This window comes from Prinia subflava, chromosome 1, assembly GCF_021018805.1.
Source record: "Prinia subflava isolate CZ2003 ecotype Zambia chromosome 1, Cam_Psub_1.2, whole genome shotgun sequence".
NCBI classification, from domain to species: domain Eukaryota; kingdom Metazoa; phylum Chordata; class Aves; order Passeriformes; family Cisticolidae; genus Prinia; species Prinia subflava.
The window spans coordinates 133,961,242-133,986,482 of NC_086247.1; the positions used below are offsets into that span (position 1 = coordinate 133,961,242).

At 37.5% G+C, this 25,241-nt stretch overlaps 2 protein-coding genes across 2 annotated transcripts in view; both read left to right on the forward strand.

Moving 5' to 3' along the window:
• Positions 1-3,097, forward strand: part of LOC134558904 (macrophage mannose receptor 1-like) — a 33,756-nt gene extending 30,659 nt beyond the window's left edge. The window contains exons 29-30 of the mRNA XM_063413220.1: positions 1,539-1,571; positions 2,215-3,097. Coding sequence (XP_063269290.1) covers positions 1,539-1,571; positions 2,215-2,339 — 158 coding nt within the window. The 3' untranslated portion in view covers positions 2,340-3,097. The remainder of the gene's footprint in view (positions 1-1,538; positions 1,572-2,214) is intronic.
• Positions 3,098-5,268: 2,171 nt separating this feature from the next.
• LOC134558912 (macrophage mannose receptor 1-like) overlaps positions 5,269-25,241 on the forward strand; it is a 32,987-nt gene continuing 13,014 nt past the window's right edge. Inside the window, exons 1-19 of the mRNA XM_063413233.1 lie at positions 5,269-5,502; positions 6,754-6,927; positions 7,985-8,146; positions 9,030-9,143; positions 10,218-10,364; positions 11,470-11,652; positions 12,514-12,668; positions 13,834-13,947; positions 14,815-14,930; positions 15,798-15,946; positions 16,815-17,014; positions 18,275-18,402; positions 19,558-19,645; positions 20,152-20,296; positions 22,621-22,656; positions 22,752-22,915; positions 23,409-23,476; positions 24,224-24,324; positions 24,646-24,785. Coding sequence (XP_063269303.1) covers positions 5,424-5,502; positions 6,754-6,927; positions 7,985-8,146; positions 9,030-9,143; positions 10,218-10,364; positions 11,470-11,652; positions 12,514-12,668; positions 13,834-13,947; positions 14,815-14,930; positions 15,798-15,946; positions 16,815-17,014; positions 18,275-18,402; positions 19,558-19,645; positions 20,152-20,296; positions 22,621-22,656; positions 22,752-22,915; positions 23,409-23,476; positions 24,224-24,324; positions 24,646-24,785 — 2,463 coding nt within the window. The 5' untranslated portion in view covers positions 5,269-5,423. The remainder of the gene's footprint in view (positions 5,503-6,753; positions 6,928-7,984; positions 8,147-9,029; positions 9,144-10,217; positions 10,365-11,469; positions 11,653-12,513; positions 12,669-13,833; positions 13,948-14,814; positions 14,931-15,797; positions 15,947-16,814; positions 17,015-18,274; positions 18,403-19,557; positions 19,646-20,151; positions 20,297-22,620; positions 22,657-22,751; positions 22,916-23,408; positions 23,477-24,223; positions 24,325-24,645; positions 24,786-25,241) is intronic.

The following is a 25,241-nucleotide window of genomic DNA, read 5'->3' on the forward strand; positions in this document are numbered from 1 at the left end:
TTCCTTTCTAAATGAAAACTTCAAGTCATTAGAGAAGCCATCTTATCAGTACTTCTGGAAAATTTCACACAATACTGTATATACCAGACTAATGCTTCAGAGATAAAACTCTACATGAATTATTCCCTAGTGGAGACACAAAGGAAATTGTCTGCACAAAAGCAGTATCATTTTATTCTTCTAACTCAGATGTTAAAAGTCAATCTATCTAACCTAAAAAAAAAAAATGGTGGGTTGCACATGGTTAAACCTTTGCACTTTCTTTTGTAGTAGCTGTGAGATCAGGTTTAATTTTCCAGTTTTTCATTGTGCATTGTTTCCAGTGAATCAGGGATAGCATCTCTGTCCTATGTTGAAAACCTAAAAAAAAAAAAAAAAAAAAAAAAAAGGAAACAGGAAAAAACAAGTAAAGGCTGGCTGTAAAGCCCCAGTTTTAAGATTCTATTATTAGGATGAAAAGTTGAAAAAAAAATTGCTTTCAACGCTAAAGACATCTCAAGACATGGTAGGTGGTGAAAGAATAACTGAAAATTTGGAGTTAGCATTTACTCATTTTCCAAGTAGTCTTTAATTAGAAAAAGGTGCTGAATTGTAAACAGGAAATAGTCATCTCTCATGCACTGTTAATTTCTGTGCTTAAATCAGCACATGGCCATGGCAGTAAATCAGTTAATCCTTATTAAAGACTTCCTGAAAACATCCAAATTACATTCCATCCTACATACTACTACAATAATAAGGAATCTCTACAGCTCATCCATTGAATCATACAGTGCTCCCATATGTACTGTTTCCTGCCTTAGTAGGGATTAGTGTTGGTTTGTATCTATTAATTTTGCATTCTGCTTTTCTTTCACTTTACGTTTTGCTTAAATTCTCCTCTAGGTATCAAGGATGTTTGCAAACTATAATGTAGAAGAGCCAAGAGAAGAAATTCTTTCATGATAATTTAGAAACATTTAACTCTATGTGTATAATTCTTCATTTCTGAGTGCCAAACTGTTTTTTTTTGCACTTCAACAGCAAAAAAAACCAAAGCTATAAAGGTTTTTCATTTTTCTCTATCCTACACAGAGGCAAATAGGAAGATTACTCATGTGATTCAGTAGACATTTTCTTGGAAAGATGTTTAGAAATCAAACATTCTGTAACAGATAGACATGCAGATCCTCTCAAAATATGCCATGTAAAACTAATCTCCAGAGTGGTACATCATGTTCTTAGTACATTAAAATTCATGTTTCAGGAAAAATTTGAAAAGGTATTTTGAATGAACATTAAAAAGAGTCAGTATTTTAATGTTGGTAATATAAAAACAGTATAAAGTTTCAAAAGTGGATAAAGTAATATTAAGTAGGAAGACGAAAGCTTAGCAATGTATTTTTTTTTTCAATTTGTTGCCTTTTATAGCAGACATGTATGTTACTAACGCAATGGTAGAACTTTAGGGGTTTTTGTTTCTGAGCTATTTTTCCAAACAGTCAAATGTACATATTCTAATAAAATGTCATATGATTTCTCTCTGCTGTTCATTGAAGTTGAGCTGAACGGGAGCCGTAAAAAGCAAAAAGGTAAGAGCTTTCATAAGAAAATTAACAAAAATATAAGTAGAGGAAAAGCTTAAAATGAGTTTTCTCAAGCCACTCTCTTTTAGAGAACTGGTCCTAGTGTTCAGTTAATTGATTGATTGGCTGTGCAGTTATCAGTCCCTCGTGGTAACCCCACAGTGCCTTTCCATGCACAAGAGCCCTCACCTGCTCTTGGCCAATGGCACTGCTGCAGGGCTAGCCCTGAGCTTGCAAGCTCAGCAGTGACCAGAACTTGAGAAGAACTTTGAGAACAGCTACAGAGAGCTTTAACAAGGCTGTTGGAAACTATGTGGGTGTATATGAAAGATTCTTCCAAAGGTATTGTTGTAGATCACGTAACAAAAATATTGTAAAATTAATTTCCAATAATTAGCATCCTATATCCTTCTAAGGCATACATTTTCATTAAATTCTTATAAGAATCCAGTGCATGCATTGTACATCACTATGCTCCAGATCCACAAAAACCATCTGGGAGCAGAGACCTGACTACTGATAACAATTCAGGGCTCAGATTTACAGCCTTCAAGTTCAGGCAGGAGAGGGCATCTCCTTCAGGTTTTTCATGTTGTATGTAGAAATAAAAAATACTATGGTTTCTCACAGTTATATGGATTCATTTCAGGCAAGGAAGAGAATGAAGAGACTCACCCACCTGTTCATGTCTCTGTTTGGCCACTCATTTTCCTAGCTGTTTTAACTGTTTTTGGAGCTGGCATGGCAGCCTATTTCTACAAAAGAAAAAGATGAAACCAGCTCTCAACAGATTCTGGCAATGAAACACTATTAAAATGATGTCTTGGTGGCTGAAGAATTGGTGAGAATGGGTGCTGCAGCATGTTTCTTGGAGCAGCAAGTTACTTGCTGACATTAAAGGATATATCTGTTAAAAGTCTCTAGTGAAATCTTAAGTGAGATCTAATGTAATCTTAAATCACTTTCCTCTTTTTGCACTGATTTTTTTTATCATGCATATTTTATGAAGTCAGAATCAGAGTTTGATGTTATAATTTTGTAATGGTCAAGATGTTCTGAAGTGCCTTAGCAAGGATGGTTGTGCAAAAAGACCTTGTCAAAAACAATTACACATACTGAAAACGGACTATGAAAGTCAACTAGTGAGAATGAATGTCCAGTAAAGTGTGAATGCCATTTAGAATTGCGTTGCTGTGATATTGAGGACACTAAAAAGTCTCAAAAATTAGAACCTAAGTCTTTTGCAAACTTGAACTCATTTAGCCCCACAAACTTCACTGCATCAGACCACTACTTTTATTGCTCCTTGTGGCTAAATCTTATTACACTTCTAAAACTGCTTCATATTCTTTTCTCAGAAAACTTTGGGATAGAAAACCTTGTCATGTTCATTTTCTTCTATGGAAAACACAGTTCATGCCAGTAAAGAATATTAAGACCAGATATAAGTTGTCATCATTCTTCAATTCAAAAATGTGATTTTTAACTGTATTGTATTCACTTACATGAATTAAAGTATTCTTACCTTGAAATTCTTGCTTCTTTTTGTTAATGATTTAAATAAATAAATAAGTTTTCTATTAGTATCATTTTCAGCTTCAGCATTCCCTGTAAATCAAGTGAGGGGAAAGGGGAAGGGAGGTGCTTTTGTCAGCACAATAACTCTTTTGTCAGTAACAAGGAGGGCTTCTCTCCTCACCACTTTGAGTTCAGCTTAAATAAGCATCAATTTCCCATTTTTAAGTGCAAGAAAAAGGAACTGAAAACTAAGGAATGCAGCAGATGGTACTGTACCAGAAATCTGCAAGAGACTAGATTTTAGATGTCACAAAAACAGTAGAAAGCACTACAAGATAGCTTTTAAGTGAGTTTTTAATACAATTAAGAAACAAAACACTTCATTAGAAAGAGTGCTTAGCAAATATCTGCAGGGAACAACCTGCCTCTGTGCCAGGCTGCACAGAGTCTGTTGAGCAAGCTGGAAAGTTGGGAAAAGAAAAAAAAAAAAAAAAAAGAAAAAAGAAGAAGAAGAAAAAGAAGAAGAAGGAAAAGAAGAAAAACAACTACTGTAGTTGCTTTAGTTGCTTTCCTAAGCACTGAACTCCACTCGGTGTAAATACAAGCAACAGCATAGGACACTGCTAAGACACAAAGTTATGCAGCACACAAGATACTGACCCCAAAGAGTTTGTAACTGGCATGAAGCTGGTTGGTCATGCCAAAGGGGGACCTCTGAAGTACTCAGTTCCTCTTTTAGTCTACCCCAGTGTCTGCATTAATCTTTCCCCACCTCTGTAGCCCGGGATGAATCCTCACAAGCATCCATTTATACAAGAGGGAGAAAAAAGCTCAGTTTGAACTAGAGCCAGGCTTAGTGAGGCAAATGAGAGAAGTGGGCAGGAATTGTGTCCTCCAGGGATTTTTCCTTGGGATTTCCTTTGTAAGAGCAATTTCATTTTGGTATTTTAGATGTATCTGAAATATGGTTTCACTTAGGAAGCTCAGCTTCTCTTCATGTCCCACCACATTGGTGCCTGTGTTACCATTCAGCTCTACAACTTAGAGCTACTCTTGCAAGCCTTGCTCATGCTAAGCCCTCCCTTAATGTAACCTGCAAATAAAATAGTTATCATTAAACCAGTCATTCAGTTCCTAATTTTGCTGTAATCCAGATTTTTTTTTAGAAAATATTTTTCTCTCTTACTCTTTTCTATAGCCAAGTCAATGAGCTTTTCTGGTTCCTGCAACAATTTTCCCTAACAGTCTTTAAAAAAAAACCAAACCAGCAATAGTTGCTCCTTCTATGATATCTACTGTTCAGCTTCTATATATATATCACTACTGGCTATTTCACTTCTTGATTTTTTCAATTTCATTATCACAACTTCTTTTAATTTCATTGATGTAAATAAGCAGAAGGAATACCAGGACTTGTGAATATTTGCAGTAGGGCATTGCAGCATATTTGTGAAAAACTGCCATGCCAATACAAGTCCTCAGACGAGCACTTTACTCACAGGTTAAAAGGAGCTTTTCCAATTTAGCTTGTCTTTGGTGTTGTCCTGAAACAGCCTCATTAGGAATTTCTCAGATAGATAAACACATCCTTTTATTTGGTAACGTATTGAAGTATTCCAGGCAAAAGTTTCCTTTCTGTGACAGGGAAGCTTACCACTAGACTACATCTTCACATCTTCACTTTTTTCAGGTCTTTGACAAGAAATTACGAACAGCCCAGCCCCAAACTGGGATCAAATAAGCCAGTGTAATTATGCTAAATTTATCTCAAAGTGAGCAAGGACTCATAACACACTGAAAACTGCAGTTTCTGTAAAGTTTGCTCTCTTTATCTACATATATAGTGCTGTGACATTATTGCAATGCATGAACCACTGGCATTTTGTCTCTGTTTCTGAGATGTCAGGGTTAAAACTTTAATTAAAGTGAATTAATCAAAGTTGATAAATTAAAATTTTGAGGGTTTTGATTACTGATATTTCACTTCTGGTTTCTTGTCCCCAGTTCTCCAGTTGCTTTTCCAGGTCTGTCCTGTGTAGCACCCCAACAACTAACCTGTATTAATATTAGCAATGTCACAGATGATGACAAATGTCTCCACCTCTAGTTACAAGGATGGAGACTTCAGTTTTGGAAGGGGCTTGCTCTTCAAAGAGAGCAGTGTTTACAGTGTGCACTCCAGCTATTTCAAAATAGCATGTGACAAGACATTTCCTTATTTAGAGTACAGAGTTTTATCCATCAGCCCGTTGACACAGAGAAGGACCCATTACTATCTACAGAGAAGCGGATTTTTGTACATTGCCAGTCTTCTAATCCAACTTTTGGTAGAAGAATGAGATGCAAGTTACATTTACAATGAGTTTCTCCAGGTTTCTAGTTTTCCTTTCCCTCATGCAATATTCACTAGAGTCATCAGGTAAGTTTCCTGTTAGTTTTGTATTAAACTAGATATGAAAATGCTTTACCTTGGGCACCTTTGCAGTTTTAATGCACAGGCTGATTATTTTCTATGTTTTATCAGATTTGATACATGATCTGATACATGATCTTTACTAACATAAAGAGTGTGTTAGGTACCCTGGCAGTTCTTGATTCAAAGAATAAAAGTGGGGGGTGGGTATAGGGATGATGGAAAAAATGAAGTAATAAGAGAAGGATCTTTAAACTGGAATTTCTTTCTGTGGAAATCCTAAATCAGATCAGATTAAATCAGATGGCATTGTGTGGGAGTGAAATGAAAGATGAGGAAGCATGGACCTCTTTCCATTTACCTTCCACATCATATCCATGGTGCAGTGATCAGTCGAGGGATTTACATATTTACATGAGAGCTGTGTGAGTTTCTCTTTCTGCCCTGTGATATGAGGCATGAGAAGGAAGAACTGGCTCCTCCCCTCCAGTCTCACCAAATTAGAAGAAAAGTTCTACTCTGAAGATGTTTGTCTGTCGTTGGGTACAGTTATAGAGAGAAATGGTAAAGCAGTAATGTGTGGCGAACTGAGAGGAGGAACTAGTTTTCATGAACATGAGACTGAGATCTTATATCAGAAATTTCACGATAAAACAACATTCCCATTATATTGTAATAGTTTTAAAATATGAAGCATTGCTAACCTTAAAAAATCTGAGTTCAGGATGAATCTGCAAGACTTCTCCAAGTGGAGAAATGTGCAACTGGAACCTAAAATTTTCACTGTGCAAATATGCTCATGACAATCTGGTCTGTATTTTCTCTGGTCAGCCACCCTTTTTCTTTCAAGAGTTAAGCAATAGATGGGGTGAAAGAGTGGTTATGGATAGAGTAATCAAGCAAATAAAGCAAACACTGAGGTGTGCAGCAAACAAAAATGCAGTGAACTCACTGTTTCAGATCTTGTTGTTTTTCTCTCTTCAGAAACCACAATGTATCACCAACTTTTCATCACAGAATTTGACATGTGTACAGTGTACATATATCAAATTCTAACCATAGTATTTAAACTTCTCATTTTACTAAAACATTTTATTTAAAATCTGTAGCTACACCAGGAAGGAAATTATAATAATTTTTATAAATATTGCATGCGTCTTCAATTTAGATAGACAAATATATAGTAGATAGATCCATTACTAGAAAGGCATATTATTTTATTATTTTCATGTCCTCTTAATACTTTTTTCTCCCTAGTTACTTTTACATTACAAGGAAATGCCAGTGGAGAGCCTTGTGTATTCCCTTTCAAATACAAAGACAAGCAGTACAATGAGTGCACTGATGCTGGCAGGTCAGATGGGCTGCTCTGGTGTGCAACCACTGCAGATTTTGATGCTGATAAACTGTATGGGTTTTGCCCACTAACAGGTAAGTCTTGCATTTTCTTTATTAATTTGTCATGAATTGTTGAGCAAACCCTCTTGAGCTACCAGGTTTTTTATGAGCTGCCAGCTACACCCCAGCCTGCCTGACTTTGTTAGAGCAGCCCAAATGAAAATCACTTGACTGGACACTCGTCCTAATGGCCCAGAGCTCTCTGTAGTGAATGGAGAGCAAGAGGTGCCACCAAAGAGTGGTTCAGCCCAGAAAGGTTCTGACTCAAATGCTGGAGGTGACTCTTCCTCTTTGTGAACCAGAGGGGTGAAGAGGCTCGTTTATGGGACTTAAATGCATGGCATGAACAGCATGAATTTAGACATTGATTTTATTATTCAGACATTCATCTTTCTTTCAAAAAATTCTTATTTCTCTTCATTCCTCAGGCATTCCATATAGGTCAATATTTTGTCTTCTGCAATGAACTTACACTTGGATCCTTCCAGTTCAGGACACAAACATTGGTTTCACCTGTGGCCTTCCCAATAACACAGCAATTTCACCAGATTTTACTAGTTGCTCTGCAAAGACAGCAGCTGAGCTGTACACTGGTGCTACAAAGACTTCTTTTATTGTTTCTCAAGCTGTCAAAGGCCACATTCTGTCATTTTTGGAAAAAAAATGCTTCTCTTGGTGGTGAGCTAAGATGGAGTTCCTACTCATCAGGCATGAAGAGCCTCCAGGGTCATAGTTCACCTACAGACTTGCTTTTCTCCTCTAACTTGACTCTGGAATCTCTTTATTTCAATCAATAGATATGTCTGGTTTACCTAGAATTGCATTTGCAGTATGAGAAAATCTAAAAGAAAATATTGGGAAGCAATTAACTCCTTTCTAAAAATATACAAATTTAAAATAACATTTTTAATTTAAAATTAAATTTTAAATTAATTTAAAAATTTTTCTAATTTGATACAGGATTTATTTCATTAGAGTTTTCTGATGAATAGTGTGCATCTTGGGAGATGTTGCATTATTACACCCTTTATTTTCTTTTAGTTGGTATACATGAGTCCACTAGAACACTCATCTATGTTACTTCTTCCAGATGACACAGAAAGATTTTGGACTAAAGATATTTCCACTGGTATTCTCTATCAGATAAACTCGGAATCAGCTCTAACATGGCACCAAGCAAGGAAAAGCTGTCAGCAGCAAAATGCAGAACTACTAAGCATTACAGAGACTCAGGAGCAAGCATATATAGGAGGTAAAAGGATAGAGAACAAGACCTTAACGTGATGCAGTTGCTGCCTTCTTGCCTGCCTCAGAGAAGAAAGAGGGCAGGGTGTCATGGTTGGTTCAGCAGCCACCAAAAGGGGGAAAGTCTGAGCTGCCCTTCCACTTCCTGGGGGTTTTTGGTCACAAATCTCTTTGAGGGTGAAATGTCCCCATGCCAGCATTGTGCTCCAGATGGGAGCTCCTGCAGCTCCTGCAGTCTGTCCCAGGGGAAGGGTTTCTCTGCTCACCTTTGTGCAAGGGTGCTCATTCCTGACCAGGGCTACAGGCTGGTCCTTTAATTTACTTTCTTCCACTGTGTTTCAAGGATTATTAATATTTTCAGATGAACATATGATGGTTAGATTGGTCCTAATATGGCAGCATACATGAAATAACTCCAGCGGATTTCAGACACAGATATCAGGGCATCCTTTTGGTTATAAACAGTGTAAAGAAGGCTTTGAAAGAACTCTCATAGAAAAAAACCACTGGAAAAAAACTTATTGACACATTCACATTTTCTTTTACTACATGAAATCTGCAACAGGAAACTTTTCGGAAAATTCCCTTATGAAAATCAGGTCTTTTATACATGCCTTGTGTTCTAATGAAAGGAAGTGAGAAAATTAAAGTCTTATTTAAATAGTGAAACAAGATGTTAATTTGCCCTACTAAGATCCTGGTAAATCAATATAGATAATTTACAAATTCTACTTTTTGTAATCAGTGCATCTCAGAAATGCAGAAAGTGCTGTTTTGGGGCTTAAACTAAGAAATATGAATTTCTTACTTTACACTTAATTTCTGTTAGATGATCAGAAACTATGAATCAGAATGGAGAGATACAACTGAGGGATTTTTTTCTCATTTAGAGCTAACTAAAGAATTTGGTTTTGCCTTCTGGATTGGATTGAACGCTTTGGATTTCAACAGTGGATGGCAATGGGCTGGGGGCAGCCCTTTCAGATATTTAAACTGGGCTCCAGGTAGGAGATGTATCTATTTTGTAATCTTTGAATTAATTCTGATAAGACTAATAAAAATTGTGCTAGCTAACTTTACTTACGGAAAGCCCATTCTGAATACCTCAACACCTAGATTCCTGTCATAAGACTAACATTTCCAAATTACAAAGTTCACAGTGGATATCAGTTACAGCATATTATTCTATTATTTTATATGAACAGAGAGCTTGCTCATGAGAGCAGAGTGTCATTTGGAGTGACCATAACCTTACATTTCAAAGATCAAAATTTTCTATAATATGTTGTCCACGAGTGTGAATATAAGTCAAATCTTGCAAAGGTAGCAAAACCATTTGGCATTATGTTGTTTGGAGAATTTCTAAACATATAGAGAACATATTGAGCTTATAATTCCTCAACAGTTTATGAAAAATTGCACTGGTCCACTCCAGGAAGGGAAATGGAGTGGGTTTGTGGTGTCCTCATACAGGGCTAGTTCTCTCTTCTCTTTTCTTCTTGTTTTCTTTTGTTCTGTGTTTGCATTGTGCTGTGAGTATTCCAAGCTGTCTCTTGATTTGGAAAAGTTACAAAGGTGGCAAAGGAAAAATTAAACTCTTCTCTGTTTTCAAAACTGTATCAGGAAATTTCCCTTGCTGCTTACACAGATTTGTACACACAGAAGAGAAAAAAGCTATTTCATAGGAAAAGAAAACTGTGAAATTCTTGAAATATACTGGAAGGATAATGTAACTTAAAACTCAGTATCCTAAAGTTTAGGAAGTTTTTGACACAAGATAAAGGTCCAGTTTCAGCAGTTCTTCCTGTAAGAACGAGAGTGTCAGGAAAAGAATTAGACATTTCCCAATACTGTCCTGATAATAAATTCAGTGGAGGGTCATTATTTCACTCTCAGTATATTGACTAAAGGTAGCATCCTATAAACTTCCAGGCAGTTATCCTGTAGGGGAGGGCTTCTTCCCATTAGTGATTCAAGGAATCACAAAAAGCAGATGTTTCCACTGGTAATATGATGTTTCTGTTAATATTTTTTATTAATTTCTTACTGTAAGATTCTATTTTTTCTCTTACTTAAAGGAAGTCCTTTCCTGCTCCCTGGGAAAATCTGTGGAGTGTTGAATCCCAAAAAGAATGCTAAATGGGAAAACCAAGCATGCAACCAGAGACTAGGCTACATTTGTAAAAAAGGATCCTTCAGTTCAAAACCTGACATTATGCCCAAAGGTAGGTTAGTCAAATAAAAAGAAGGATTTTTATGACTTCTAGGAAGAGGAACTTGTATGCAACATTATTTTTTCAATGAAGATGTTAGAAACCTTCCAAAGACACAGCTATGCAAGACACACAGACTTTTATATGCTGCCTTTTTTCTCCCTTTGTGTATTAAACATTCATAGGAGACTACAATTAATTTGTTCCATCATTCTATCATTCATTCTTGCATGACAGAATGTAGATGCTCCGTCATGGTAACCCATGCCAAAAGGCAAAATTGCATAAATGTGGTAGAAATATTATTCTCATTTGCTCCAAATGAATAACTGCAGTTACTCATATATCCATGACAAAAGTCCTCCTCTGTCTGATGTCTGCAGTTTGCAATGCTCTGGTTTCATACGAGCAGAGCAGCAACAACACTGACACAGACCTTGTTGCGTTCGTGGGCCACCCCAATGCATCAGCACTGCTGTGAACATGCCCCACGCAAGAGGGGTCCACTGGGAATGTTGTAAAATCTACTTTTAAAGAACAAGATATACTAAAGAAAGTAGAGAAATAAATTCAGAGAATCTTTATTCCAGTATTAAACTTAAAAAGAAATGCAGGAAGAAGAAGAATCGTTTTTGAGAATTTAAAAAGCCATTGAGAGTCCCCACTCATTTACAAAGTTTACTGACCTGCAGCTGTCAAAGAATGGTTTCATGTTTTACATACCTGAAAAATATGTTTGTTTGTGAGAAAGCATAGACCAGCAGGCAGAGCCACTGTGAGTCACTGCAGTCAGCACAAGACCAAGTGGCTCTAGGGGACAAACAGAGGAGAGGTTGATGTCTGCTTTGTCCTCTCGTTTCTCACAGATCATTATTTCATTTCTGAAACACTGTGGGCATTTTTCAGTGGTTCTCTGTTTAAGGAGAATTCATTCTATTTACATATTTAGCATTCTGTGCCTTCATGATATTTGCTTTTAATTTGAATGTATTTTGCATTGTCAACTACAGTTTTATGTTTATTCATATAGTCCCATTTTTGTAAACAGTACTCAAGAGACTTCATTCTAGTGTCCTCTATTTTCCTCTTGTTCTGAAAAATTGTGTTCTGATTTTAGAGGAATTGAGGCCTGTTCAGTGCACAGATGGCTGGTGGCCATACGCAGGTCACTGCTACAGAATTCACCGGGACCCCAAAACATGGGAAGATGCTCTGTCTTCATGTAAGAGGCAAGATGGAGATTTGGCAAGCATCCACAACATTGCTGAATACAGCTTTCTAGTGTCACAGCTTGGTTACAGTGAGTATGTATGTAGGCCTGTATTTCATTTGCTCCATCTGTGACATAAAAGCTGAACTTCCCATTATCACACTTCTCTGAAATACCACAAGTGAAAGACTGAATCCAACTTACCGTGCTCTTTTATGTTGTTGCTGTTGCACAAATACAGAACTATATCTATGTTTAACAGGAAATAATCCACATTGTAGAACATTATAAAGGAGGAGAAGAAAACAAAAAAAGTGTTCTTATGTGTCCAAAGACACATAAAGATCTGTAATAATTGCACTTTGGGCACCTATATTCTATGTACAAGGCTCTAGAGCTGAGCTACAAACCTAAAAGATAAGCTTCTTGCTGAGGTTCAAACCCCTTGCTGATGCTAGCCTTTTTCAGTATGTCCTTCTATGAAAACAGTACCTTTTAACTTCTGATGCTCCCTGGGTCAGTCCTGACACTGCAGATGCTGGCTTTGGTGAACACACCTGATGGGCCAACACAAGTCCTCTTATGTACTGGCAGATGTTTTCATGGCTTGGCCTCAGTATCATCTCCTCTGAGGTGGGACACCCACAGCCATTCAAAATCTTCATGCTCAGGACCATTTTGTTTTTCTGAATCACACAAGGTTTGGAAAAATCTTCTGCCTGCTACGAAGAGCCTTATGTTCATTAAAATCAGCATTTCTGAATGGAATCTGATTATTTTCCCACAGCATATCTCTTATAAATATCTGAGAGGAAACAGCATTTTTATAAAAGCACAAAGACCACCTCCTGTGTACCACGTACCAAATAGATCAGTCCCCACCGGTTCTGCAGGTGCAAACATTCACTGCACAGTGGAGAGTAACCAAACCCCTTCCTTGTCATGCTTCAGAGCCAACAGAGGAGCTGTGGCTGGGTCTGAATGACCTGAAAGCTCACTTCTCCTTCGAGTGGAGCGACGGGACTCCTGTGACCTTCACCAAATGGCAGCGCAGGCATCCCATCTACACGAGCGGCCTGGAGGACTGCGTGGCTATGAAGGGACAGGTACAACATTTACAGCTGTGCAAATCACTAACTGCAACAACCCAACATCACTTACTTATGGGCCTATTCCGGTATCATTCTTTATATTATCTTGATTTTGGTTTGGCTCCAAAATTTGGTATCAACCAGAAGACAAGCTGAGAGTTCAAGAGACATCAGAAGAAAGCCTTTTCTTAGTACCCTCTTCTGAAATTCTGTGAAATTCTGCCTGGTGAAAATTCTAATCCAGAAATTTTGCATTGAATTCTTTCCCTTGGTTTCAGCAAAGAAAAAGTTTAAGCTTTGAGAGAGGAATAGGGATGAGCTAGTTAGTAGCCTGTGTGGGTACCAGAGGGGATATTTGCATACCTCATATTCCAATCAGATAGACAATTTTGTCCCTCAGTGTCACATCACTGAGACATGGCATCGATGCACAGAGACATGGCAGTAGGGCATGTTTCTTCAGCTGTCATCTACCTGCCAAAAAAACTAATGTAAAATTTTGTAGTATTTCTGACTGCTTGACTCACAAACTTTATTTTCTTGCAAGACGTGATTGTTTGATACATTTACCTGCATGTGCATGCACCTGTATGCACTCACAAAAAGTGTCATGAATTTTGAAAGAAAAAAATTGAAAATGATAGTATGAAATGCATGATGTTATTGAAAGAACTTTTATGTCATGGAATAATGTTAATGTTTGCCAGAATTAGACAGCAAATAATTGATCCTAAACCAGATTTTATGGCGGGGATGAGGGAAAAACTCTTCTTAAATAGGCTGTATTTTTTAAAGTAGTCAGTCACATTCAGATTCTTTGCTGGATAAAATAATTAGATTTACTGCAACACTATCAGATGTGCATTAGTTAGGTTTAACTCATCATTTTTCCAACAGTGTAGAGAAATAATTCTTCTCCAGGAGCAGATCACATCAGCCCCAGATGAGATGGACCTTTACAAATCCTTTCATTTAAAAGTTATGATAAAAAGCAATGTTGACACTTCAAAATATTAATTTACTTCTTTCACTTCAAAACAGCATTAAATGGATCTTAAACTACAGATGTCTCTAAATTTTAAATAAATTTTCAGTTGGCCTTGTGAAGAAAGAGGAAAAACACTACTTGTGCTTACGTGTGCCGTTTCTTGACATTTGTTTTTTCTCCCTGCTACTCTAGGATGGATACTGGGCAACTGATGTTTGTGATAAGCAACTTGGTTACATCTGTAAAAAGAAGCCTTCATCAGAATCCTCTGAAAAAGAGACAATCGAGGACTTAGGCTGCCAGAAAGTAAATGCTCTCTTTCATACATAATAATCTTTAAAGAAATGTATAGGAGTTAATTTACTAGTTCTTACTTCCTTTGGATACTGTTTTTGTATATTATAGCAAATCTACTGTTGAAGCAACCTGGTATTTTCCTGCTAGCAGTTAAATGTGCATTTTTCATTTTTGTTCTGAAAACGTTGAAGAAAGTTGAGATTCATTTACATGTACATGATTACTGCCTTGCCCTCCATTCCCAGATGAGCCACCTGTGATTCAGAAAACCATTTTGTCTGTATTGGTCAGCAGAGATCTCTGTAAGAGCCAGAAGTGGGGTTGTTTTACTGATGTTCCTCCTTTCCACCCTCCCTGAAAGCAAGCACTGCTTGCCCTAGAAAATCTCCTCACTCCTTGTGCTTGGGAGTGGCAGGGGAATCTTCGGGGGGCTGTGCTTGTATGTGAATTCCTTTCTGTACTGCAGTATTTTGGTATTTCATCATGTCTGATTGTGCAGCTCTGGAAAGCTGAAGCTGCAGGTGTCCCTGAATGAATCCAGGCTCTTTATAGATTCAGTTTACACAGTCTTAACCTTACAGAGCACTGGAAAGCCACAGCAAACTGCACAGCCACAATTTTCTTTGAAAAGTCACGTATGCATAAAAGAGATGAAAACTGAGATCTTAATGTTATCCCTTAAACAAAAAGGTCTTCTGTCGGAGTGAACAGAGTCAAAAAGTAGATTTTATTTATTAACAGATCAGTCCAGTCTCATCCTAGTTTTAAACTCGGATGCAACAAATAAGCATTGAACATTTATATACACAAGAGCAGAGAAATTTCTACATTGACATCTCTTTCCACTGCACATTAAAAATCTTATGTTTGTCACAGGGTTGGAAAAGATATGGTTTTCACTGTTACTTGGTGGGTTCGGCCCTTTTGACATTCTCAGAAGCAAATAAGACATGTGAAGAGAGCAAAGCTTATCTAGCTACGGTGGAAAGCAGGTGGGAAAATTTAAAAATCAATGCTTTTAACAGAGAAACTTGCTAAACTTTTCCATTTTTGAACCCATTGTACTGATTCCATCAGCATTTAAAAAAAAAAATTATTGTAGCAAGACATGCAAAGATTATTCATGCAAGAAAACCCTAAACAAACAACTCAGTGTTGTAGGACTATCTACTTAATCCATTGTAACAATTTTCAAAATGGGGGCTTTTTGAGTTAAATAGTTCCCTCTTATGTTTCCATTCATAATTAAAGCAACTTCTGGATTTGGTGGGGTTTTTGGTTTGCTGGGATTTTTTTCTGTTGGAAAGTAGGTACTAAAATTTACACCTGCTTAATGACAGGTGGTGTCTCATTATGATAGGAAAGCTTTAATAAATACTTTTCTAAACTACCTTCTAAGCCAAATTCTGAACAAATGTAGGAAATCTTTCCCAGAACCTGCCTTCTCCTACAGCCAGAATGTATCATCTCTAATCTACCTACATCCTTGTCAGGCTTCAGAGGCTTCATGGCCCCTGAGGAACACGACTGCCTCCAGAGATGACGGGTAGCAGAGCTGACAGCTTGTCCTATCTTGGTGGTCTGTTTGAGACACCTCAAAGATTTGGAAAGACAGTGAAAAGAGTAGAATACAACTGGAAGCCCACATGAGCAGCAATTTGTGGCATTTCAGATGCCTTCAGCTGTAAGAATAAAGTTCATTAAATTCTCATTAAATTCTTTTGACTGCAGTTTAAAGACCACCAGGGTTTTGCCTGAAGTTCATTTAGGAGCTGTTGTTTTGGGGTCATGTTAACACTCCTCTGTTTGTATCACTTAAATTAATGTTGGCTGTTAATGAACACCATTTCCCGTTGCAGAAATGAGCAAACCTTTCTGATTAGTCTGACGGGGCTGAGGTCTGAAAAATATTTCTGGATTGGTCTCTCTGACACAGAAGAACGAGGCAGTTTCAGATGGACCAATGGAGAAACTCCTCATTTCACACACTGGAACACTGCAATGCCAGGTAAGCTCTGCATGGGCTCAAGCCCTGCGACAGGAATTCAGCTGCAACTCACGTGGCTTTGTGCTTTCATTCCCCTGGTTAGAAATTAGAGTGGGCACTGGGTTTGGTGCCTGTAGGTGTAGGTGGCCAGCACCATCAGACCTGTGCCTGACACCAGTGCAACCAGCATTGTCACAGCCAGAGGTGTTGGTGTAAGTCAACCTCCTGCCAAGGTGTGCAGAGACAGAATTTGATAGGTTAGACTGAAGGCAATACCATGCAGGAGTTAATAAGGTCCACGGTATCATATTTTTTGCCATTTTTAACACCAGTTAACAACAACTCATCAGCTTTAGAAAAAATATTCTGGACAGTTTTTTGACCCACAAAGTGCATATAAGAGAAATGAGCAGTGAGCTTGTAGCTGTTTGGCATTTCAGCAGTACAGCTTAGCAGCAGCCTGTGAGCTCCTGCCTTCACACAGCTAGTTATGCCTTAAAACAAACCTGTTGTACTTGACATCACCCATCTTAAAACTGAGTTACTAGGATATTGAGAACTCCAAAGTACTTGTCAGGTCATCTATTATGTATGTAAATATAGTCAAGAGCCATTTTCTCTGTGATTTCCCTGGGGTGGCAAGATAAGGAAGATCTGTCTTCTGAAGCTGCAAATCTCTGGTTTTGGTAAAGCTGTGTCTGTGGGACTCATTGGCCATATCTGGCCTCTGACAGGTGGTATTAAAAACAGTTTTATATCTAGGATATTTTTTAATCTGCATAATCTGCATCTTTCTTTTCCTAATTTTCAATGAATAAAAGCCAAAGTCTCATTTCTTACACAACAAGTAAGGCTTTGGTTTTACTCGTTTCTTTTCCACATCACAAAGGGAAAGAGCAAGGCTGTGTTGTCATGGCACCTGGAACTGCAGCTGGATTATGGGATGTTGTTAGCTGTGAGAAGACATCAAATTATCTTTGCAAACAGCGGGCAGCAGGAGTGCCACCTCCTGCTCCTCCGGAACAGCTCCCTGTGGCCGCGTGTGCCGAGGGCTGGGACAGAGCCTCCCAGGCAGACTCGTGCCTCAAGGTCAGTGTGTGTGCACCTTCACTGGGAGCCTCAGCACGGGGCACACCAGGGGACAGTGCCCTGCTCACCATCATGCTGGGGCTTTATTTGGGAATTATCTTCTCTTTGGTATTCAAGGCAAGAAAACATGGGGAAAAAATCCATCCAAAGTAACATAAGTCAACAAGAGAAGATGATCAACACAGAGTGCTAGAAATATGCTTTCTTATCTAAATACCAGGTGAGAACCTTGCCAAATTTATTTGCTTCCAGGAGTTTGGAACTTCAGAAAAAACACTGTATTACACCTCAAGAGCTGGCAGTGTCCTTTGTATAAGACAATGTTTCTGAGAGGAAATGTGCCCCTCTGACAACCTTTTCTCACACAGCATGTGGTACTCATAGCAATACTTTTGGATCTGGGTTCAGTTGGTGGCTCTTCAGCATTTTGAGCATTCTCTTGATTTTGCTAAAAATGCCTTAAACAGCTCTCCTTTTTGAAAAGGAAAAAAGGAAAGGCAATATAGATCAAGTAAATATATACAGCATTGTTCTTCCATATCTTTATATAAGTCTGCTCTCTCTTTCCTGAGACTCTGCCTGTTGGGACACCAGAGCTGGTTTTATTCTTGTATTTACAAGGGTCTGTGCTTCTATGTCACATGTAAATATCATTATTTGGTACTGCCTTTACCAAATTGGTAATTATAATTTCCATAAAATGTCAAGTATTTAGTCCTGTCAAATATAATCCTTAGTCCAAGAATGTATGTTTTTCATGGCAGAAAGTGCATTTTGTATTTGCTTGCACCTCAATACAAAAACCTCTTTCTCAGCTGGGGCCCACACTTGGCCAAACAGCCTTCTGCATCCGTTCTGTCTTTTCTAGTCCAACTCACTCACTTCCCATTTCCCTTCTTTTTCTCAAAAATCTCCTGATTTCTACTGCAAAACACCATGGTTGAGTTTTTCCCTCTTTTTTTGAACCTTTCAGTGGACAAAGTTCCAATTAAGGTCCAGATTAGTTTTTTCTCCTCTGCACATTCTGATACCTTTTGTTCTCCTCAGATGCCTCTACTACTTTTCCCTTATTTTAAAACAGACTACGGTAGAAAAAATATTTACACTTCACATTTTTAATGTTTAACATTAGAGGCTTGGACAGGTGTCATGCTGTTTCACTCAAGAAAGAGAGGTGCTAAAGGGATGTTGATTTTAATCACATACATTTTATAAGCGTTATAAATTTACTAATTTATTTTTACTTTTTGTTCCCAACAGTTTTTTGTGAGAGAGGGAAACCAAAAGAAGTCTTGGTTTGAAGCTGAAGAATTCTGTAGAGAAATAGGTGGAACTCTGGTCACAATCAATACAAAAGAGGATCAAATTTTATTATGGCAATTAGCTTCGTGAGTACTTGCATAAGGATTTTTTTTCATGTTCCCGCTATGTTAAATGAAAATTATTTAAAACTTATCTGGAGCTGAACAAGTAAGTGAATAAAAACAACCAAATTTAAATTACATTGATACAAGACTTTCATCTGGAAATAGCATCCTGTAAAATTACTTAAAAAAAAAAAAATCTTGAGTATTTCAACGGCTTAATATTTTGGCAATTTTCATCACAGGCTGCTTTTCAGATCTTATCAATTTCTTACATGTTAGTCCCTCTCCCTAAAGGGTGAAAATAAAATATTAATCTCTAACTGGCATTTTGTAACTATCTGCAATTCTTCTTTAACCAACTCATTCAAAAAATCCCTTGAGTTACTGTGTAATGTAAACCAAAATTCAAGGACTTAATGTGAAATTTTTCTGACTATAAGCTGAAGAATCCTGAAATCAGAGAGTAATTAGTTTTAGTTAACCTTTAACCAAAACTGTTCCATATAGTGGAGAATTGAGGTTTACTTTCTGAAACAGGTTTAAAACTTTCTTATTAAGAAGTTTTTGTTATCTCACCCTTCTAATTTTAAATATATTTTAGTATTATGATTACCTGAATGTGGTTTTATTAGTCTGTCAAGTCTCTTTTCTTTAGAGTATAAAATATTTGTGGAAGGAAATCTTTGTGTTTTGCAGTGACTGAAACAGTCATTTTATTTGGTCCATAGGCATGACAAGATAAATAGCATGAAATATTAACTAAACTACTTAGGAAGTGCTAAGACGCAAATGAAAACAGTTGAAAATCATTTCTCACTATTTTCATTAGTTAAATAAACATCTGTTTATGCTTTACTTTTGCTAAAGCCTCTGTCTTTGAAGTCATACTACAACCAAGAGCTGTGCTGCATCCACAGGGATGGGAGCCTGAGCTGGCTTTAGACCACATAATTTTAAATTATTTTTAATTATGAAAAGTCTTAGCCCAACACAGAGTACTATCAACTTCCTGACAGAGTGCAGGGAGTGCCCTTGGCTTTGGGCCACAGCTTCCAATTCAGGTGTGACAGAAAGCAAGATACTTCTGTGCTTTTCAGGATTTAGTCCAGGATTATTTTCAGGATTCCCAGCCTCTCTTTCTATGCTTATAAATCTATATTTTATGAATTATTTTAGGGATAAAGGACTGAACACTCAGGCTTTCTGGATCGGTTTGTTCCTCTTAAATCCTGATGAAGGATTTGCCTGGATTGATGGCTCCCCTGTGAGTATTTATTTGCTGGATATTAATTGAATTTCTGTCTTTTAGAAAATATATACTTTAGAATATATACTGAATAGCTGCAGTGCACTGTCTTAACACAGGTAACAAGGTTTCATCCCTGGTATCATGTTCCACCTTTGACAGTCTGTGTCCTTAGACCGTCACAGCCTCCCAAAATGGACACTGCTGTATGGCAGGACAGGGAAGTCCAGTTACCAGCTTTCACAAAAAAAGATAAATGTGACTCCCTCTGCCCATCAGTTTTTCTTTTAGCAAACACATGGTTTTCCATACTATGTAGTCTGTGCACCTTCTTCAGGGAGTGGTGGGGAAAGTCACCTGACAAGCATGACCTTCACAGCCCTCTCAGGTCTGTTTGAACTCCTCTTGATCCCATGAGAAAGGAACTTGAGATGATGAGATACTGAAATTGTGTCACCATGGCAATCTCAATTACTGCTATTCAGCTCGAATCACACAGTAATTGATATGTATTTTCAACACAGGTAATTTATGAGAACTGGGAGGAAAATGAACCCAACAACTATCAAGAACTTGAACATTGTGTTATGTTTAATAGATCACCCCAAATGCGCTGGAACGACTTGCGCTGTGAACATTTACTTAATTGGATTTGTGAAACAAAAAAAGGTATTATTACTTCCCCATTTAATTGAAGCAATAAACCCAAGTTTAAAAAGCAAATTTTATGGATTTAAACAAATTGAAAGGAAGAAAGACACTGGGAGTTGTTAATTTTAAAACCAGTTGCAGTGAAGGCAACACATAAAGCATGCAGAATGAATTGCAATATTTCTCTTGTCCTTGGATGCAGGAAGTTGGAGTGTCCCTCTTACTTCATCTCTAGTTTTATCTCTTTCTGCCATGGGTTGAATAAATTTGTGAAGCAAAGGTAGTTATCCTCTCTCCTTTTATCTATTCTCTCTGTTTCTATCTGCTTCTCTGTTTCTATCTGCTTCTCTCCTAGGCTTACCCAGAATAGCTGTAGATGCTCTCTACAAAAGTGGGAAAATGCTTTGCTTCCCACTGTGAAACAACCAATGAGAAGCAAGAGAGGGATCACTTGCTATAGGAACCAGCAACTCTGAAAACCCAATCTGATCAAAGGTGGAGGCTGGTGTAACCTTGATGGACTCCTGCACCCAGCAGCTTTTTCCTGGAAAGCAGGGCCCCAGTGCCAAAACTCCCACACTTGGTTCCAGGCTCCCAAAATGGACCTGACAGGTGTTGGGGTGCCCACCAGCAGGATACAGACAAGGGGTCTGTGTGGGCTGAAGAGCTCAAGCGAAAGCTGATAATGAAAGAACTTGTTTTCTTGCTCAGTCCTACTTCTACATCCCTGCTTCCTGGTTGTAAATTGAGCATTTGTATGCTTCTCGATGAAGAAGGAGACTTTGAAACCTTCTTGAAATGAAAAAAAAGTTGGAGGCACATGGGGAACTACTAGGGGACACCATAGGAAGGGGAAGGGATAAACAGTTATGTAAAAACACTGAGTGTATCTAATATTTGATGACTCTGCCAGCAAAGCCCTTGAAGGGTGAGTAAGGCACCATGGTAACATTGAAAAATTGCTCAACCAAAAGGAAGAATCACTGTTCCCTTTTGGTAAATTAGTCACACAAATGCACCATCCGAGCCCTGATTTCTGCATACCAGCTCAAAGCAGCACATCCTGTGCAGCCCTTTCTGGCACACTGACCATGCTGCTGTGTAGGGATGTGTCTCTCTGCTCTTGGTGAGATTAGGAGGAGGAGGAGCTCAGAAACCAGAACTCTGATCAGTTTATCTTGATCCTAGATGACCTTTCAAAAGCAAGAAAAATCAACAGATTGGTCTTGTAATTGTGAATCTAGATAATGTGATGATCAACATGAGAGAAGATGTGCTCAGATGTGAATTCCTCATGTGCACTTAAGACATATATTTACAAAAAATATTCCAGCTTTCCGAAAACAATGGATGTTACTGTTAGGTTAGGATCAAACAATAAAATTAAAATGATCAGAAGTATATAAATTAATAATGAAGACATTGAAATAATTTTAGATCTACTTTTTACTAAATACCTAAGAAGAATAATGTTTCAATTATCCCAAAACAATTTTATTTGATTTTTCCTTTTATTTGTTGTTGTTGTTTTTTGTTTTTTTGTTTAGTGCTCATCAAACCATTTGTCATTTTGATAGTACTGTGTTTCTCTCCATCAAACCACAGTACAAATGGAGCAAGCTAAGACAATTAGTAGTCCAAAATACAAAACAACAGGCATTCATATGAAAGCACAGCTTCCTTTGAAAGGCTATAGCTGGCTCTGGGAATAGCAGCAGCTAATTTGCTTCCTCCTGGTTCAACCTGTAACCAGAAACTTGAGTTTGATATCTATTGGCTCTCCAGGACTCTAAAAAACTCTAGTAAAAGCCAAGTCATTAGGAAAGGAAGAATTCACTGACACACTGGAAGTTACACCTGACATTAGCAATAACCTAGCATTAAATTTTCAGTACTTGTGAATAGTCTACCAGTATATAGGTAAGCTTTAGAATTTACTATACGGGATTATGTTGTTTGGCTCTAGTACCAAGAATATTAAAAAAAAAAATTAAGTGAGTATCAAGTGAAAAATGCTAAATAAATTTTCAAAGTAATATTTGTTTAATCTATTACAAATTTACTGAATACTGGATTTTTCGATACAGTGCTTTTGGATATACATTACTGTAAAGTACATATTTTTCACTAGCTAAATGTTTCTAAATTATACACTTAATTTAATATGGCATTATGTGCTCTAAATTCTTGAAAATGCATTAGCTAATTCACAGTTTGATTGATGGGTTTGGTTTTTCCCCCCCTCTGTTTTACAAAGCATGTGAAACTACCTAAAACGAATCTTTCTGATTTTTTTTTTTTTTTATTTGGGATGTTGCTTATGGCAATCCTCTGTTTTACAGGTACATTGATAAAGCCTGAAGCAAACTACAAACTTGGTAGGTTTTTTCTCCTTCACAAATATTACTGTAGAATTCTCAGACTTTGTACAGACAAGATAAGAAAGTATTATATATGATTCTTTATCTTTCAGACTATCAACTCACCAATGATGGATGGATTATATATGAAAACAAGCAGTACTATTTCAGCAGAGAACATGTCCATATGGAAGAAGCACGGAGAATTTGCCAGAAAAACTTTGCAGATCTTGTTGTCATTGAGAAGGAGAGCAAAAGACGTTTTCTGTGGCAATATGTAAGCAGAAAGCCTATGAATTATAGTTGAATTTTGAAGAGAATAGGTGAAAAAATACAGGGAACATAACAAATATTTACCAAGGCTGGAGCCCTGAGCTTGTCCTACATTACTTATTTATAGAGCAATAGATTTGTTCAGGAGCTGTAAAAATTACTATTGCTTTTAATAGGTAGAGGAAAATGGCATGCAAATATAAAAGGTGAAGCAAAGGATAGTTCAGGCCTGGGTTGCTTATCTTTTCTAATATATGTAGTGTTCAGCACAGTGATAATTGCTTTCCTGACTAGTAGGTTCCTCACTCCAGGATGTTCCACATATCTCTGTTGCCTGCTTAAAACCTGAGTCTGAACCTACAGTATTCTTACATGAGGCTCAAATTCCAAATAAAAAGGAATCAAAACAAACCACAGGCGTGGTTAATTGGATTTCAGATTTTTGCTTGACGTTGAGGAATAGCTTAGCGCTTAACTATTAATTACTTTTATTTTAGATTTACACAAAACACAGAGGAAAATCATATTTCATTGGCTTGGTTGTCAGCTTTGATCGGAGATTCAGGTGAGTAAAGGAAAACAGGTAATGGCCAACAAATGATGGTAATTTCATCTCATCCAGGGAGCATTTCTGTGTGTTTTCATTTTTCAAGTTAAAAACTGTTGTGCAACTGACTTCTGGAAAGTTTTCAGAAAATGTCTTAGATCCAAAATATCTCAGTTCCAATTCTTCTAATAACCCAATAACAAATCATGGCTAATACGCAGCTCATTTAATGCCTTACACTGCAAGAACTGCAACCCTGTAAAGTAGTAAGGAGAAGCAGCTAATTTTGTTATTTACCTGATCCACTTTTGACATCAATCTAAAGGTGAGATTTACCCTGACCAGATCTCCAATGGCTACAGAGAAAGCCCAGGAGGTTTTGATAAAATATATAGGTAAGGGTTAAATAAAATTAATCCCAAGTGGTTCAAGTTATGTGAGCTGCAAGCAAGAGGCATAAGCAGCATCTACTCCAACAACTTTCTGAAATTTCTGGCAGGAAACTTGTTTTAGCCCTCTGTTTGTAGAAGACTTTTGGGAGGACAGCTTTCTGGGATGTGAAGGATGTCCATACACTGCCTTGAACGTGGCAGTACCCAACAGCTGGGAGCAGCAGTGCGGTGGCTGCGTCCTCTCCAGGACATGTGGAGCTTTTGCCCTCTGGTCACTGCTAATACCTTGCTTAGCCCTCTGCCCAAACAGCCCTTGTGACTGATGATGGCTGAGATGTCTGTCTGGCAGCCACTGTCCCCTTGTTTCTTCCAGATGGCTGGATGACACCCCAGTGAATTATGTTGCCTGGGCTCCAAATGAACCTAATTTTGCAAACAATGACGAAAACTGTGTGATAATGTCAGAAGATTTTGGTGAGTAAAATAGCAACAAGAAATATTTGAGTAAAATTTAGCATCAAAATCCAGAATGTTTGTTACATACTTAAATTTGAGGCTACCCCACAAAGAGATAGTTCAACAACACTGACATTTTTTCGTAACATGAGTTTGAAACTGTGTAATCACTTTTAGGAAAGAAACATAGTGCAGAGGAAGGAGGAGTGTATTTGGGTAAATGTGTTTCATTTGTGCTTTATGAATGCCATCCGAGCTTGACTGCTGTAGTGGTTGTACAAGAGTTTTTCTCTATTTTGTAATCTTTACAACTATTATCTGTATTCCATTTCTTTACAGGCTTGTGGAAAGACATAAGTTGTGCAGTGAAAAATACCTTTATCTGTGAAAGACACAATTCAACTTACTCAGGATTTGCTCCTACTGTTATTCCATCTCTGGGAGGATGTCCTGAAAGTTGGCTTTTGTTTAACAATAAGGTACAGTAAGAAATCTCAGCCATATTTAACAGATTTGCTCTAGGTGAAGAAAACAACTATCCCTTTTATCTCATTAAATAAATTGTCTCTCTTTAAATACCAATTTAGTAAGTAGTATGTTAGTTAGCAGTGCAGTGAATTTTAAGGTTGGCAAATTTGTAACTAAATACATTGAAAAAAAAAAAAGGTGATTTGAACAATTGACTTCATAATTTTTGTAAATGTCTGTGTGCTTTTAGCCATAGTTACTTTTCAAGTTTCCAGATACTTCTGCTTATTTTAGGCATATTGCATGAAAATACTGATCCATTATCCTTATCTGTAAATGTAACCCTGTTTTTCTGAGTAACAAAGATGAAAAAATGAAAGGTGACACTTTTCATAAGTAATTGGCCATCACAACAACTCATCTTAAGCTGAGTAACACAAACAGCAATAAATGTCAAATCAAATATA